The 17499-nt window shown below is 39.3% G+C and overlaps 2 protein-coding genes across 2 annotated transcripts; both read right to left on the bottom strand.

Annotated features, from left to right (window-relative positions):
• Positions 1-430: 430 nt before the first annotated feature.
• On the bottom strand, positions 431-6465 carry LOC146324836 (ubiquitin-conjugating enzyme E2 variant 1-like). The gene is made up of 4 exons (XM_084720454.1): positions 6367-6465; positions 5202-5350; positions 2937-3062; positions 431-1058 (listed from the first exon to the last, which is right to left on the bottom strand). Exons 1-4 carry the CDS (start codon positions 6386-6388, stop codon positions 912-914), a joined length of 444 nt encoding a protein of 147 aa, XP_084576580.1. The 5' UTR covers positions 6389-6465; the 3' UTR covers positions 431-911.
• Positions 6466-8076: 1611 nt separating this feature from the next.
• On the bottom strand, positions 8077-17480 carry peds1b (plasmanylethanolamine desaturase 1b). Its single transcript, XM_084720453.1, has 6 exons — positions 17277-17480; positions 15329-15448; positions 15093-15184; positions 14806-14950; positions 14487-14699; positions 8077-12959 (listed from the first exon to the last, which is right to left on the bottom strand). The coding sequence occupies exons 1-6, from the start codon at positions 17410-17412 to the stop codon at positions 12838-12840; spliced, it is 828 nt and encodes a 275-aa protein (XP_084576579.1). The 5' UTR covers positions 17413-17480; the 3' UTR covers positions 8077-12837.
• Positions 17481-17499: the final 19 nt, after the last annotated feature.

Below are 17499 nucleotides of genomic sequence, written 5' to 3'. Positions count from 1 at the left end.
GGTTGAAACTGGAACTTCTACAGACCAACAGTAGATTTGCATACTATGCTACTATGCATACTAAGATCAGATATAGTGGTATACATACTGTACACAATGTTCACTTTATACATAAAGGGGAAAAAAAGCCATGTTTGAGTGTGGTGGCCACCTGCTGAGCTGCAGCCATGCATTTACTACAGGACTGCTTGGGGGAAAAAAAATATGTGCACGCCCATGTCAACACACACACTGAAGAAAATATTTCATCAGACATCTGGCCACATGACAGGACCTCACATTACTTGCCAAGTTAAATGTGTTTTAGGTGTTGAGCATTATATGTACACCTTGAAAGAAGACGATCTTGTAACTAACAGCAACCACACGTTTCAGTCAGCTATGTCAAGAGGCTGTTTTCAACGTTACAAAAAGGCAACACACAAAGTGGTACACTCAATAAGATTATTTATGTTATTGTACAATCTGCATTTTTTAACAAATAATAATAAAAAAAGATTAGTAACATGTACAGTATTCGAATGATCAGATCTGGTGTGGACTGAGTCCACCCAGAGCTCCAGTGATGGGAGAGGGAGGGGGAGGGGCCAGTGCCTGGAATGACTCTCATCAACACTCAATAAGTGTGTGTGTGTGTGTGTGTGTGTGTGTGTGTGTGTGTGCGTGCATGTATGCATGTATCTGTTGTAGTATACTAAGACTTCTGTTGTGTGTGTATTCAGATTTACTGTATGTGTATGTATGTATATGTTATTGTATACTTGTGTGTGTGGTGTGTGTGTTCAGCCAAGGTTTCAGCAGGAGGTGGAATGTCACATGGCACAGAATGGAGGATAAAGGGATGAAAGCAAAACAGAAGAACTGGGGGGAGGAAGGGGAGAAAAAGATGGAGGCAAAAGTAGCAGGGGGGCTCAGTTGGTGTAGATCTGGCCCTCTGGTGGCTGAGGAAGCTTCATGTTCTCCTTGCAGGTCATGAGCCGTCGCAGCTCCAGCAGCACCATCTGGATACTGTAGGAGTTCTGCCACTTGGCCAGTGCAGTCACCGCATGCGTGTCGACCTGCAGGACAGAGAACAAGTAAGGATGGATGTGATGTTACGCGCTACAAAGCTCATAAACCCTGACATGTACGTTTGCTTTTGAGGACAATTTAGTCCACAAAAATTGTCTCCTATTTTAACTTACAGACTGGGTTGCACCAACAAAAGACTCATTTAATCTATGGTTAGTTTGAATAATAATTTAGGAAAACTACATTTAAAATAAGTAAATGCAGATTTAGGCAGAGCTCTGCTGCGTTTAGAGTTAATCAATATGGAGATGCTTGCTTTCCCAAACTAAAATTCATTTGATTGCTGTTGTGACTTAGTAAGTAGTTTTGGATGCTCTGTATTCCTTGACAAAAGTTGCACTGTTTGCTAGCTGAACAAAAAAACAAAGAAACAAACACTGGATTTTTTGTAAGCTGTTAAAAAAAAAAAAGTTAAAAAAGAAGTTGCAGTGTAACTACCTAAAAATAAGTTTAAAACATTGCATTGTTTGCTACATTTAAAAAAATGTAAATGTTGCACTGTTTGTGAAGGCAAAAAAGTTACTGTGTTTGCTCACTAGATAGATATAAAGATAACAAAACATTGCACTGTTTGCTACCTTGCTAAAAACATACTAATGATGGCTCGGCAGAAGCTCTAATTTCTCCTCCTTTGAGGAAAAACCTTTGGTCGAATTATCAAACTGAGTTGAGTCTGTCCTTTAACTTTCTGTAAAGAACTTGATTTTTTTTTTTTTTTGTCAATCCATCTTAAAAAGCAGCTATCAGCTAACTTGAACCTCGTCGAGTGTAGATTTAAAGTTTATACTGGATCACATTTTAAATTGGGAGTTTTAATTGGTGTTGGATTTTAAGATATTTTATGACATGGTGGGATCACACAGGATTTCCTTCATGTTCTTGAGTTTACACACTAGCTTTTCTTTGAGTCCAAACCCGAGATGGATTTTTCTCATTCTCAAACTGACTGACTGCTTTTTTAAATCTACTCTTATTTTTTGAAGAATATATTTATTGAATTTTTCAAAATGAACAAAATGTCCCAATTTTTTTAAAAGAGTTCTGTAGTTTCCCCTTGGTAACATAAATCTACACGTATCTACTTTTGTGTAAGTCAGCCCATTCTAACATCAACTAGGAAAATAGAGAACAATAAATGGTTGGGCGTTGACTGCATTTAAACAACTGATGAGAGCTCAACCTCTCACAAAGAAGTTAAGAAAAAAGTGCACGTCATCATGTTGGCCTTGCATCATCTTCTCTGTGCTGCTAAACTAAGAACAACAGACACACCACAGTTGTAGTGGAACCCATCTAAAACCACTTCCTTTAGGTGGATCCGGTACAAGTTCTTGGTCTGTATCAAAGTTAGGAAAGGATGTCATATGAAATTGGTTTAGGTTGTTTCGTTCAGCTACGTCATTGACAACAAGCCTCCTTCATGCATGGCTGTACTTTATTTAGTAAATTTTCTTGGGGACCCACTCAAATGACCACCTGTAGGTCCTTCACTGCATTGAAAATCTATCAACATCATTGGACCACATACAATGTATTACTCTCTTGTGTCAAAATTAAACAATGGTTGCACTAGCTGTCATATGACTGAAGTACATACTGAAAATAGGAACTTGCTATACACATAATAGTAAATAATGTATAATGTTAATCCTCTTCAACATAAGCTATTTATTCTGGGTTTGGTCAAACTGATATTAAAAAAATATACAAGAGCCAAATCCTTTCTCTAAATGTGTTCAATAGTGAGGTGAAAACAGGATCAAGAGCATTACAATCTATTTCAAAAGACTGCTGACAGCTGATGCATCCACACATTTGGTTAATCAAACTAGCAAAACAACAATGGGTTCAGAAGATTTACATACCACACCGCTGGAGGTGTGCACGCCATTCAAGTTTATCTTTGTCACAAATCTGACATACGGTGGTAACTCTGGGTACTCTGGCCCACATTCGACCTTCAGATTGTACATCCTGTTTTCATAGCTCGTCTGTAGAAGAGAGAAGAAGGGAGAGGTCAGTGAGTAGCACAGTGAACATCAACAGACAACACAAAGTGTTCAGCGTGCTCAACAACAACATCCATAGGAGAAAATACCCCAAATTCTGGTTATGACTTAAAAATTAACTAGCCTAAATTATATGCTTTTCCAAATTATATGCTTGGTACTACCATTTCAAATTATAATTATCATAAAAACCATGTTTGATTACCACCCTTTTGAAAAACCTATGGTAAATACACTGTTCAACATCAACCAAAGTCAGTAACAGTCTCCCAGACACGGGCCCAGCACACAAGGTGGGTTTGTTTTGCATCAGTGAAACAACGACATCACAACGAACATGATGCCATTTCAAGTCATTGAGATGAGTTCGATATAAAACTCTGTGAATTTGTGATTTCCGTCGTAGCTTAGCACCCTTTTCTCCCATTCTTCACAGGGTCAGTGACATGATAAGAGTTACACCTGCTCCTTTCAGAGAGACAAGACAAACACCTCTCCGACCTTAGCTGTCGTTACAACACCATCAGGTCGTTCGCTTGTTTATCTGAAAGGAGAAGACAGCCGCATCTACTGTCAAGAAGAAAGACAGTATGTCTGTAAAGAATTAGTGGAGGCCTCTGAAGGACTCCAGGCCTTTGTATGACACCTAAAATTGGAAAATTCCCTAAAAAATCCAGTTTGTGTATCAGTAATTAATAAACATTTTCAGCACATTTTAACACCACCACACTAATACTGATAACCGTGATAATTTTGGTCACAATAATAGTAATATGAAATTTTCATGCCATTTTATCTGTAGTAAATGTATTGGTTTAAATTCTGGGAGAACACAAATCAGCAGAGGTGACTGTGGTCTCACATACATTTATGTCCACAGTCCTCTGTAAAGGTCCTTGAGGCACTGAGATGTCTGATAGTTGTACATTACAGATGCATACTGAGGTGGACCTAGCCCCCAAAGGTAGTCAAGCAAACTAAAAAAAAACAGATTTTGAAATAGTAGCTTACCAGCATACAGTAAGGTCATTTTTACATTTTTCAGAACTTTGATTTTCGAAAAGGATTTATTAGTGAGAGGAGCTTTAATGGTGTGCTGCCTGTTGCTTTCTGTCATTCTATGATATTTAATCACCACAAAGGAGTTTTATTATGCTGCTGCCTAAAATACACTTTCACAAATAATGTAACATGATTCATTATACGCCAAAGCCTTTGCAAATGCCTTTACATTTTTCTTGCATTCACATAGATTCAGGCAGATGGTGGACGGCAGACGGACAACACCTTTTGGACAGCACAGAAAAAACAAACAAGCAGTCTGACGGAATGGCAGGATGGCAAAATGACTTGTGTATGTTGCTATGGTGATGTCATATTGTTTACAAGGGATGAAATAAGATATATAAAATTATTTTGTGTATTATTTTGTCTAATTATTCTAGTCACGGATGACACTAAAAAAATATATTATTCTGTTTGGTTTCTCTGCTGACTTCACTTAAATTTAGCGCCAGGCTGCAACTAACTTTTAGATTCATTACTGATTAATCTGCAGATTATTTTCAGAAAGTAATCATCTGGTCAATAACATTTCAAGAGATTGCAAAAAATGGTCATAAGAATTTCACAGAGTCCAAAGTGACATCTTCACATTGCATCTTTTGTCCAACCAACAGTCCAACATCTGAAGACTCTTCATTTACCATCATAAATGATGAAGAAAATCAACAAGTTCTTGCATTTATGAAGCTGGAACCAGCAAATGTTTTTTTGAAATGACTGAAAATATTAATTGATGATCAAAATAGTTGGCAACTAATTGTCTAACTGTTAATCAAGTCGCTGCAGCTGTATTTCACTGTCCTGCTTTCGTCCATCTGCATGGATCCATGTGAATGCAGCATTAGTTTACTTGGCTGATGTATTCATTCACTGCAGTGTACAAATAGAGCAAAAGTCAGTGGTTCTGTGTCTTTTCATCACACGTAGCTCCTGCATGTGAAACTAACAGAAACCTGACAACTTTTGGTTATATGAGTCTTTTGACCTCTTCACATTTTAATGCTTAATGCCCCGACCTTATTGAAGTGTTTTAAAAAAACACAGGGCTGCACTCACCCTTGGAGGGCCGAGGATCACCCCCCTCCATCGTGTTAAGGTCATGTCATCATCATCCTCCAGACCCCAGCTCACTGTTCCATCTCCCACACCTTTCTGACCTTCCTCCAGCTCCTCCAGGAGCCGGAAATTGCGAGGAACTTTAACGCCTGTTTGTGGAGAGACACACCAAGGCCAGACTGTTATGCTGACACATGCACACTTGCAACACACTAAGTATACTCAGGTACCACCGAGCTTACTACAGTCTCAGTGTGCGAGAGCCTCAGACAGAGCGATGACTTGCAGTTATAAAGGTGTGACTCATTCAGACACACACACCCAACGTGACGGGAAAATAAACACCTCCGCTGACCAGCTTTCATCATCCTTTTGATGATAGATGTTCCTTCGTGTCCCCTCATTTAGCATCTGGCTTCGACAATGCTGCATCATTTGGCCTCTGCAGTGAGATGTGGTGGTGCTGCACCGTCAACTGAGCCATGCAAACAAACAGAGACACGCTGACAGCTGGTGCAGCAGTTTAGCTCAGCTCATCTCCGGAGCCCTTAATTTAAACTCATGTTCTCTTCATTAGCTGCGACTCGGTGTCTCAGAAAACACACTGTCATTGTTGACGGTCTGAGATTAACCATGCAAGAAGGCTGCACGTTAATGCACCAGCGTCCATTGATAACTGGTGAACCGTTTGTGACATCAGTCTTTAGAGCCTGCTAACAATTTTATGTCGCAAATACGCTAATAACGTTACATTAGCTGTTCGTTAGAGTTAACGGTGCTTTGATTCACTAAGGTCCGCGCTAGACACTATTATTAGCAAGTAAAATTACGTTAAGAAGCGACAGCTAACAACACGACTGGTGTAAAACGCTTCCACGGCTAACAGACGGTATGCATTTCTTTATTCGAGCCATACAGCATCCCGTTACCCTCCCATCTAACTTAACTCACGTTAGCTTAACGGTAGCTCATAGCATCGCTTCCGATTCATTCTTTCCTAGCGTTAAAGCCCCATGTCTGCGTTAGCTTCTATCTTTTCACACAACAGTTCCGTCTGTAGATACGCAACCTCGTTATGAAACATGACAGCTACATCATGAAATTTAATTTAGCCGATTATTCAACGACCGCTTCTCGTGGTGATTTATTTCTCTAGAACATTTACCTGATGAGGCGGCGACCGCCATCTTGTCGCTACACAGCGGGAGCGCGCACGTAGTTTTGCCATTGTGCGCAACGGTGAGTGCGTGCGCGAGGAACGCAGAGCGCCGCTTCCTTTGTTGAGCTGACTGAACTGTTTGACAGGGAGCGATATTAAATTACGTGGCTACTGAAAAGCGGAATTGAAAGAGCGCTGGACAGCTGTTTAGTATAGTCACAAACCAGCTGTGTGAAAAAGAAAGACACCTCATGTTCAAAGTGTTTTGTTTTATTTAACAGACGCAAAGAGTACTTAATAAATAAGCATAGGACGTGACATGACATGTAAATGTGTGTCAAGTACAGGCTTGGGGAGTAATGGATTACATGTAACCAAATTACATAATCAGGATTTTTTTTTTTTTTTTTTAAAAAGGTAGCTATTCCATTACAGTTACAGAAAAAAACATGGAATCAGATTACAGTTACATTTAGTAAAAATTGGTATTATTTACTAGGATTGCAATTTTAAAAGTTTGAAGTTTGAAATATGGGTAGTAACACTTAAAGTACATTTAAAGGGATAGTTTATGGATAGTCCTCATGCCGTGAACTATCCCTTTAAGTGAGGGGTAATGTACAGTGAGCAGATCAGTATTGTATTGTGTTAGGTACATTCAGGAGCCTACTATGTCGTGGTATGTCTACAATAACCCAGAACACTGGCTCCCAGAGGTGGGGGACTTACTTACAAAAAACATATGATGTATATATGTCATATGAGAAGCACCATAGATGGATGAGTTCAGGGTTCAGGGTGTCATTTTCATTTCAGAGCCGTTCAGAGCTGTACTATACTTTTTAGAGCACCACTTTCCATTGTTGTTCATTTAGGAGGCTTGCTACTGATTGCCTCAAAATGTAAAATATCAGTAAGATTTTTGAGATATCAACAGGCTGCAACAATTCTTGTTAATACTGAAAATAACACTCAACCTTTCATGAATTTGTTGTTTAACTGATTTAAATATATATATGTATATACATATACATATACATATATATATATATATATATATACACATACATACATACATACATATATATATGTTCAATTGAATCATTTTGGTCTTAATGTGATGAGGTATTGCAGCTCTATATAGATACCTCACGAAAACATGATTCTAAGTACTTTATTATCTCATATCTATATGTTAAGTGTTCACTGGCAGAAATTTATTCCTTTTCTAACTTGCTTTGTTGCTATCGGATGTGTGCCACCTTGTGTAATCCTATGCATTGTGGGTAATTAAGATTGCAACTCTGTCATGGATTTTATGTTTTTGCCCATACATCAAAAGGAGGAAGTACACAAGAGTTCAGTATGTCTAATGCTGAAACAGGTTTAATAATACTTGGCCAGTGAGAATGAAGAAATAATCAGTACATGCTCTGTCCTGATGTCTCCTTCCTTTCAGTCCTCCTGGATAGTCTTTAAACATTCACATGTAAGGTCATGATGCCCAGCATGTTGCCTAAAGATTGAAAAATTCCCTAAAAGACTCTGTATAAATGAGAAGCAGTCTGAGGAAGAGCTTACAGCTCGAAAAGTCACGCTAATAAATTTTCATACAGGAGTTTTGGGGGTTTTTTTGGTGTGCAGATCTTGTCTTTTCCTTTTATACAATATCTTAAAACCCATGATGAAAGAAAGACATTTACCAGAGAAAACAGGTAGTGTAATTATCAACTGTTTATTTAGTTTATTTATAAATACAGTTTAATATTTACATTGTAAGTCTCCCAAATTGAAGACAACAAAAAGGCATCAAGGCATTATTCTGATATCTAAAACTCCATCACCACCAGCATACATAACCAACTACAACATCCATATGGGTCTTCTTGCCTCAGAAGGAGTGAGAGGCAAGCGAAGGGCAATTTAAAGTCAAAGTCAATAAATTGTGTTCCCATATCGCTGGTAAGATTTACAGTAAATCAATCGGGGAGAGGATAAGGCAATTCAATAAAAAGTCCAAGGATCATTATTACAAAAGTGATTTCAACACAGCATGTCAAACATACCAACAACAACTGCCCACACCACTTACCAACAAGTTCATTTGCTTTCACAAAAATGTTTCCAGTGGGAAAATATTTAGCTTACCACACATCGTCACAAAATACCTTTCAAATCCACTGATGAAAGCCCATTGTCTCTAAGCAGAAAAACCAAACACAGCTTAATCACAAATTCTACCTCAATAACAAGAGGCCGATGAACTGTACTCATATATGGCTACAATAGAAAAATCATTCGGCTTCTTTGGCCAACAGAATCTGATGTAAATGAACGATTTAAACAAATTTTTATCTACTTTATAATGTTCCTAACTTCACTAATGGAGGGATTATTTTTTTCCACAAATTCATATTAAACTACTTTGATCACTCTAACCACAATCCTGAGATCATCTGGAGAATAAGAGTTAAGAATAAGTCGATGCACGTTAGATCAATGCTCGCAACCAGACTCAACTAGGACAGCCATAAATAGCAATTATAACAGGTCCGTCTCCACGCAAAGATTATTATGGTATAGGTTCCTCATGAGCTCATCTTTAAAGGGTGTCAGTTTTGTTAATCTCCAAAATAAATATGGCATGTCATCTCTAGTATTTTAACCGTTATCCTTGTTCCATTTTGCAGTATCAGAAAAACGCACAACAACCCTAAAAACTGTCATTACTTTTATATTATCACAAAAAGCAATTTACTGAAGCGCCGAAACATCCACTAGAGCCAACGCCAAAAGTTCCTGTTTGGAAAATAAGTTTAAATGTGTCTGCTGGCTGCAGTTAACGGATTCAAATGAATATTTTGCCTAATACTGATCAAAAAGAACTACAGGAGTAGCACCGCTAACGCAGGCCTTTAAGGAACAGTTCAGATTATTTGAAGTGGGGTTGTGTGGGACACTTATCCACTGTCAGTGTGTTACCTACAGCAGAAAGGAGTACTGCTGTGGACGGGGTCAGCAGAAACACATTTTAGCCACATTAAAAAATGTTATCTGTTATTAATATTTTTACAGTTTTACTTTGCATCAGGCAGCCTGTTTAGAATAGAAAATCGGCATTATATAAGCCAAATATCACTCTTTTAAAAGCTACCAGACTCCTTTGGCAAAAACAATCATTTAACCTCACAGAACACAGGAGCTGCTGATCTTCTGCTGCCTCGATTGGTTAGTTAGTTAGTGTTATTGTGTGACTTCTGTGTTTTAAAAGGTTAGTTCAGATTCACCGAAGTCACACCATAATGCGAACAAAATACTTTATCAAAGCAGCGGTAAACCAGCAAGTCCTGTGTTCTGTGAGAAAAAATGACTGGTTTTGCCAGTGGAGTCTTGTTGGTTTGGACAAAGCGATATTTGGCTTATATAACTTCAGAAGAGGCTGTCGACAGCAAGGTAAAGCAGTGAAAATATTCTAAATATAGTGTACACTCTGAAAAAAATGCTTTTTTTTTGTGGTAAGTTGCATTTTTTAGGTGTCTAAAGTACATATTGCTGCCAACCCTGTCCACAGCAGCACACTGCTTAGCTTACCACACTGGTGGATTAATACCTCATACAACAATCAGAACTATCCCTTTAAACTTTGATGCAGTGACACATAAAGGCATCCATTTACCAGCATATATTACACTACCTAGCGCACACAATACTCCTATTCACAATACTCTACAAGCACTACGCAATCTGCAGTGTACTGCTGCTGTTGACCTATGGTGAATCATTTTATATAATCAAGTATGAAGGATTCAAAAAGTGGAATATTATATAATATAAAACAGAATTTTGGCTTAAAAATTAACTATTACTATCATTAAATTGTCTACTTTGCTTATAACACCAGAAACTTAATAATTCAGCCTTTAACCTGGTCAACCCACCCCAGGATTTCCTTGGAATGAAGATAACATTTTGGTAATTCAAACCTGGAAAGCAGCACAATTAATTTCATCTGGAGCGAGCACAATCCTCCCCAGTCAGTGTCTGCTTTATGCAAACTCAAAGGAAAGCTGGTGACCCAGTGTATTGCTTGCACAAGCCGACATGCTGTATGCATGCACGCATTCTTACGTCTGTGTAAGTGACATCTTAATTAGTAAAAGTAATTTTTGTCATGCAGTTTATTAAGTAGCTAAATTTTTGAGCTCCAGTTTAGCAAATGTGTGTAAACAACTAGAAAAAGAAAGGCATTTTAACCTAATCAGATGAGTTAAGACGTATAGTTAAGGGCCTCTTATTAAACTGCATAGTTATTAGCTGTACAATACATTTACAAAGGACTGACTAAAGCGTTAAAAAACTCTCGACCGATTCGTTAATTACATAATCTCATCTATAGGAGTGAACAAATTCCTGGATCGTCACCCATCACCAAAGCCCTTGTAACATCACCAAGTCTGTTTGTCACGGATACCAAGACGGTACACGGTGGCAACATAACTCACAGGGAATGTTACGCTCTGAAACCGACTGTTCCTTCTCATAATACAAAAGAACAGCAAAGTGTGGGGAGTGAAAACAATGTTACATACAGTTGGCACATAGTAAGAGTATCTGTGTCTGATTAACTGAGACACAAATCCCAGAAAGACAGAACTGACATTGCAACAACAAAGAGAAGTGCTGCAAACAAAACAACAGGAAAAAAGACACAACTACTGCATCTGTGGTGTGTAAGGCAGCTTGACAAAACTGCGCGTTCCTCTTTCTTTACAAAACTATCCGTTTACAAGGGACACTGACTACAGTTACACACATTTCAATGTGATTTTGTCAGATCAAATTACTCATCTTTTGCGTTTTCATGATCACAAAATATCCAAATGGTCGTTCAAATGGCCAGATAACATCCAGAAAAAACTCATTTCAATCAGAAAAGCAGTTTAGGATCTGACAATAATATGAACATTTTAGTTTTTTATTTGGTTTTTTTTGGTTAATTTACTTTAAAACCCATTCTCTGAACTGTCAGACCTGCGTCTCCATGGAGAAGTGCTGCAGGGATGACATATTTTGTAGGCCAACCCATAAATTAGCATTGCTAATTTAGCTACCTGTTAGCAACCGCCTTTTTTAAAGACATGTAATAGCTTCAAAATTCAAGTGTTTTATGTCAAAATGTGAAAATATCTTAGCTTGTGTTAACCACAGACCTTATTTCAGACATCTAGCCAAAAATCCATCCAAAAGACGCATCGACGAGGGCAAATATGCAAACTAATTTCCAGGCTTTAGTCAAGGAAACTAAAAAAGAAGGAAGGGACATTACATCACTAAAGAACATTGCATGGCGCAGGCTTTAGTGTCAGTTCTACTGAAGTTTACGGGAGATACCACATCATTTCTTTCATCTTTTACAGGCATTTCTTCAAAGGTCAGGCAACACAGGGTTTTAGTGTGCTTCTCCTATAGGTTTCAGTAGAGCTGGGACCAAATTCTGCCACCAAGTGGAGCAAAGAATGTTATTTTTTGGTTTCCTTGGTTTTAGGACTCATTCCTGACTGAATGAGTCCGATTCTGCATCCTGGTGGGAAGATGTTGGCTGGCCCTGATTCTTCCACTGTAACTGTAGTCATTGTCTCAAACTGACAAATCCATGACTAAACTATTCAATATGGCTGCGTCTTGATTTGTAGCAAGTTACTAGAAACAACAATGGGCATTAATTAGTAGTGAAAAAAATCAGATTCATGAATTCTTTGAAAAAAATAGTTTCAAAAGTGTGCAGCTGAACCCATATGTGCAAGAATTCAACAAATGTAACAGTAATTCACTAATTTGTTCTTTAGCTATCGACTTGGTAAAGCATCCAAAAAACTTACATCACCCCATCTCTACTACTTACCATGGCCTTAATTCAGTTTTATTACTTACACATCAAGCAGACCCTTGAAAAGGTGGAGATGCAAAGACTGATCCAGAGAAAAAAAAGCAGTTCTAAATATAATTCGATTTATCGGCTCTCCAAACAAACAGTTGTGCCTCTGGAGAAGAAAAAAAGTGAGTGTTCACTCTTTCAAGTATTCTTTCTTGGGATTGTTTGAACTTTCTGACGTGAGGGGAATCGTTTAATCTCCATGGAAAGCGGCTGCAAATTCTCTATCTGACCAAACCCTCTTAGCAAGAAGCATTTGTAAATCACCTCAAAATCAGTGATGAGTTGTGTGCGACATACGAAGAGTTAAGGATATATTGCAATTTGAAATGATGATCTCCGTGAGTGAGTAATGAAAAAAAAAAATCCATCAACAGAGCCCTCCTCTTGAAAAACAGACAAAATGTGCAAGACTTAAAGCTATGGCATCAGAAACTGTTTGTTAGTTTGTCTTCCTATGGATTACAGTTTAAGTGAGGCAAAAAAGGGGGTTGAGCTGGACGGAACCAGCGTCTTCTGAGGTAGGGTGCAGTTAGCCTGCGGCTTTACTTGACTTTCTGAGCCCATTTCAGGTCGTCCGCCCTGGGCTTCTCTCCCGTCACTCCCTGGATAAGATCCTCCAGGTTCCTCCAGAAACCCAGCTTCTCCAGGGGGTAGTTCAGCCAACCTGGAGAGAAAAAGCTCAGTGACAAATCTGCCTGACTCTAATCTCAAAAAATACACAAGTTCATCTTCAAAATACTATGTACTGATCAGTGTTGATTTGGTTGCCTAATACTTTTTCTAAGTTTTCGTCAACCACATTTTTTCAATGACTAAAACAAAACAATAAAACTAATTTAAGATCACAAAACTATGAAGAAATCTGTTAAAACTTTTGTCAACAATTAAAACACAAGATGAAAAAGTTAGGGAGGTTATAACCGCGCAGTTGGATAGTAGTAATCTACACAGGAAGTCATCTAGCGTGCACGGAAAGAGAAGTACAGACGTATGGACAATTTCATAATTGATGTCAGATGCTTTGTAAACTATGCAGAGCAAAAAATTAAAGGTAAAAACACAACAAACGACAGGTGACATTTGCAGACAAGTCATCTCAAAATTCATGCAAAGGTAAACACACTTAAAGGACAAATAAAGTAAAGTAAATGGTATATTAAATAGGTTAAATCCCTTTTTAAACACTACAGGCTGCAGGCTTCTTGGACACTGAACAGGAACACGAGACGAGCGCAACATTATACTCTGACACCGACAAGCAGGGACCAGTCCTCCACTGGGAGTTGATCAGCTGTTTATAACTGTCAATTGTCTGTCGATCTAAAGCTAAGCCCATTATACCCAAAACAAAAGCCCACTGCTCTAAAAATACACACTCTGGAGTTGGGAGTTCAGTGTCAGTGTCTCACTGCCAGCCAGACTCCATTCACATACTGCTAAATTTAACTGTTACGAACATCTACTCCTTCTAAAAGATTATTAATGATTTTTTTATGACTCATAAGCAGAGACAAACTCATTTGGCAAACATTCAGCATTATTTTGAACTCTAATAAACATGAAACAGGCAAACTAAAACAGTTATTCTGCCCTGGAATGGAAATTTCAAAAGAGAACATGCTGGCTTTGTTGTCAGAGAAGCCAGTATTTCAGCATGTTTCTCTAATGTCTCATGACATGTCATGGTCATTTTATGATTTAATACAGTAAACATATATTAAATGTTTCTCATTTAAATGTTTTTGTTTTTCAAGCTAATGTTATTTTATCAGCTAACCTGAGCTATGTGTTGTCGCTAAACTTGAAATATAATATAAGCTAAAAGAAACCACCGCTGTCCTGCGCTGATTAGAGAAGTGACTGACCGCGAGTTGTAAATTACATCACCGATTGACATGCTAAAGATAAGGAGTTTAAGTTTGACTGTCTTCAAATGGAAACGGACATGTAAAAAAGAACACGTTTGAAGAAATGTAGTATACGCCATGTTAACAGGTGTTTTACTCCAGGTGTATAAAGTATTTTAGTCAAATCTACTGTTGATTCACTCAACTGAAAAGCCTCTACAACGAATAATGTCAGAAAGCCAATCACCAGCATTATTAGATCCTGGTAAAACTTAAATTACTTACTCAATACCCGGCTTTACTGGTGCAGAATCAACAATTCCCACGAGGAAATAAAGACAAACCTGTAGTGATGCAGAAGTACGTCTCATGAGGGGAGACGTGGTGGACGCGGTGGTGCTTGCGGGGCAGGATGATGTGGCAGTCCTGTAGGAACACCACCCAGCGAGGCAGGCCGAAATACGTGTGCGACCACTTGTGAATCTGGTTGGTGAGGGTCACAAAGATGGCCAGTGCAAACAAGTAGCAGTACCACGGGTAGATACGGTAAATCTCCGCTGCAGAAAGGAAACGGAAGCAAAATGAGACGGGAAGCTTAGAAAATGAGACGGCGTTTTCATGTGGAGGAAAATGTCAGGCTCGGTTTGCTGATACAAAACTTACCGGGGGAGAGGGTGAGGAAGTTGAAGGCCATGTTTGCTAGAGGGACGATGGTCAGCATGCAGTTGTCACCATTGGTCTCAATGAAATCGTGACGGGTAATGGCTGTGGGGTCGATGTGGTGCTCTCTAAATGGTCGTATAAAGGCCTGCGGGACAGATCACACAGTCAAACGGGGTGTAAAACAAGAAATAACACACACTGTAAATGCAATAAAATATTCCTTTCTAAAGCAGATTGTTTTGAGTACAAACAAGGGATAACAGTTTGGGAGAAAATAGATACACTACCTTTCCAAAGATGGGTAGATCCACTGATCCCCACGTATCAGCCCCCCAGTGAACAAGTCCAGACGCAAAGTCTGCTGTGAGTATTCCTGCCACTGAAAAATGAGTGTGAGGACAGCACAGAAAAAAGGATGAGAGAACAACCAACACTTGTTTGGACTGCAACTCTGAAAACAAAACAACAGAACGGACGACAACACACCATCAGAACATTATATAATTTTTCGTTCAGTACTTACCGATACTCAATGGGATGTACCACATATGTCCCAGATGGAAATTGGCAAGTAGGTGAATGAAGTTGAAGGCCATGAGAGAGAAGCAGAAGACAACACTTATCCACTCTTGACATCTTTTGCCTTAAAAAAAAGAAAAACACAAGCAGACAGATAAGCAGTTATTAAAAGAGTGGATTTGGACACTTTAAAAGGACAGTTCAGATTATTTGAAGCAGCCTTGTATGAGGTTCTTATCCATAGTCAATGTATTTTCTACAGTAGATGGCGATCGACACGCCCCCTGTTTGAAGAGGCAGAGAGGAGTACCAGCACAGAAGGATCAGCAGCAAAAAACAATTTAGCCACCTAAAAAAAATGGTCCATCTAAAAGAAAATCTATATCAGTTTAAGTGTATGCAATATTTGGTATATTTTCACAGCGCTGCCTTGCCATCAGACAACCTTTTCCAACTCTAAACTGCTTTTCTATTCACCAAATATTACTTTCTCACGCAACTCGACTCCACTACAGTCATTTTACTTCGCAGCGCACAGGAGTTACTAGTCTACCGCTGCCTCGACCTTTTGTCTGTTTGCGTTATTGTGTGTCTTTGGTGAATCTAAACTAACCTTTGAAAACACCTTAGTCACACAATAACACAAACAAGCTAAATGACAGAGGCAGAGGCAGATGAGCAACTCCTGTGTTGTGTGGGGTAAAATGACTGATTTTGTCTATGGAGCTTTGTTGGTTGGGAGAGAGCAATATTTGGCTTGTATGACGGCAGTTTCCTGTTGGAAAAAGATGTCTGATGACAAAGTAAAGTGGTGAAAATATTCTAAATGTAATGTTCCCCTAAACTGATATTAATTTTTTTTAGATGGGTCTTTTTTAAATGGCTAAAATACATTTTGCTGCCGACCCTGTTCACAGCATTACCTCATGTGGCTTCCTACACCTGGATTCCTGCTGCATCTCTCATAGATAAGTATCTCATAAAACCCCACTTTAAATAATCCTAACTATCCCTTTAAACTGATAAGATTATCAGTTATACTATGTCTCCAGTCCACAACACTTGAACTTCATGTGATGTCACATAACCCAAACTAAAATGTCCAAAGGTTAGTACTAAACTAGCCAGCGTAATTCATTATCAGATGCTTCTTCACATCAGTGACAGTCAAGGAAGCATTCCTATGCACTTTGCTTGTTACATGACTGGAGAGCAGCTGGGCCTGAAATACCTGTCCACATCTTACATCTCAAAGAAAGCTACAATCCTAATGGCTAAAAAAAAACCCTCTGGCAAGGCGAGAAGTATGATCAAAGCTGTCAGGTTCAGATCCTAGTAAGCTCTACAACTGATATGAGGAGCAAGTATTTGTACAGTGGGCGTGAAGGCCTTTTACTTTGTACGTGCAAGTTCAAAAAGCATGAAATATGGTGGTGGTGGGGGGAGACTGGCAGAGGCACAGCCCAAGATCTCCAAACTATGTGGATCATTAGTTTTCGGGCAATGCATTGCTCTGTGAGTTGCAGTCTATGGGGCTGACTGAGCAACAACACTGTTATGAAAGGTCACAGCAGCTCCATGGCCAAACGAGGCTTCAATCTGAGCCTAAAGCAGAAGCAGTGGGTTCTTCTAACCCCTGCCTGATGCTCGAAATGTCAAAGGACAACAGCGACTCAAAAACAAATGCAACCAATCTCACATGATTCCTATTGTGCAACAACAAAAGTCTGACTGTGACCAACGCACAACTGTCGCTCATTGTTCGGTGTCATTTATTTGAGCAGTTAAAGATTAACCGGTGTTCTTGCTTGTAAATTTGGTAGTTTTTTCTCCAGTTTGTTACTTGGTAACTACGCTATGTAACGCCTGTCGTTATGTCACGCCACTCATGGACACTTGAACCGGGAGGCGAACGAGCCCGCAAGACGGAGCCGCTGCGGGGATCGACTCACCTGGTGAGTATAAATTGGCCAGTTCTCGGGCACCGGCGTGTTGTGGGCCCCATCTGGCCGCGCCCCGGCCCGGTCCCTGCGGCTCTGGGTTCTGTGTTTCCGCTCCACAGCCGTCCTCGTTAACCATTCTCGCCATTTCTCCGCTGTGGGCCCAGCCCCTTCAATCTCTCTACTCACAGCCAGGAACCAACGGAATCATCAACTTCTCAGCCCACAGACATCG

Source organism: Lutjanus erythropterus, chromosome 6, assembly GCF_056507025.1.
Source record: "Lutjanus erythropterus isolate fLutEry1 chromosome 6, fLutEry1.hap2, whole genome shotgun sequence".
In the NCBI taxonomy this organism is placed as follows: domain Eukaryota; kingdom Metazoa; phylum Chordata; class Actinopteri; order Lutjaniformes; family Lutjanidae; genus Lutjanus; species Lutjanus erythropterus.
Note: the sequence above shows the minus strand (reverse complement) of the source record. Positions and strands in the feature narration are given on the sequence as shown.

Coding starts and splice junctions, on each gene's coding strand:
- LOC146324836 (XM_084720454.1), bottom strand. CDS start 6,388: ATGGCGGTCGCCGCCTCATCAG. Junction 5,351..6,366: donor GGCGGTCGCCGCCTCATCAG/GTAAATGTTCTA, acceptor CTCCACAAACAG/GCGTTAAAGTTCCTCGCAAT. Junction 1,059..2,936: donor TGCACACCTCCAGCGGTGTG/GTATGTAAATCT, acceptor TCTGTCCTGCAG/GTCGACACGCATGCGGTGAC.
- peds1b (XM_084720453.1), bottom strand. CDS start 17,412: ATGGCGAGAATGGTTAACGAGGACGGCTGTGGAGCGGAAACACAGAAC. Junction 15,449..17,276: donor GGCCAATTTATACTCACCAG/GTGAGTCGATCC, acceptor CTTTTTTTTAAG/GCAAAAGATGTCAAGAGTGG. Junction 15,185..15,328: donor GTACATCCCATTGAGTATCG/GTAAGTACTGAA, acceptor CTCATTTTTCAG/TGGCAGGAATACTCACAGCA.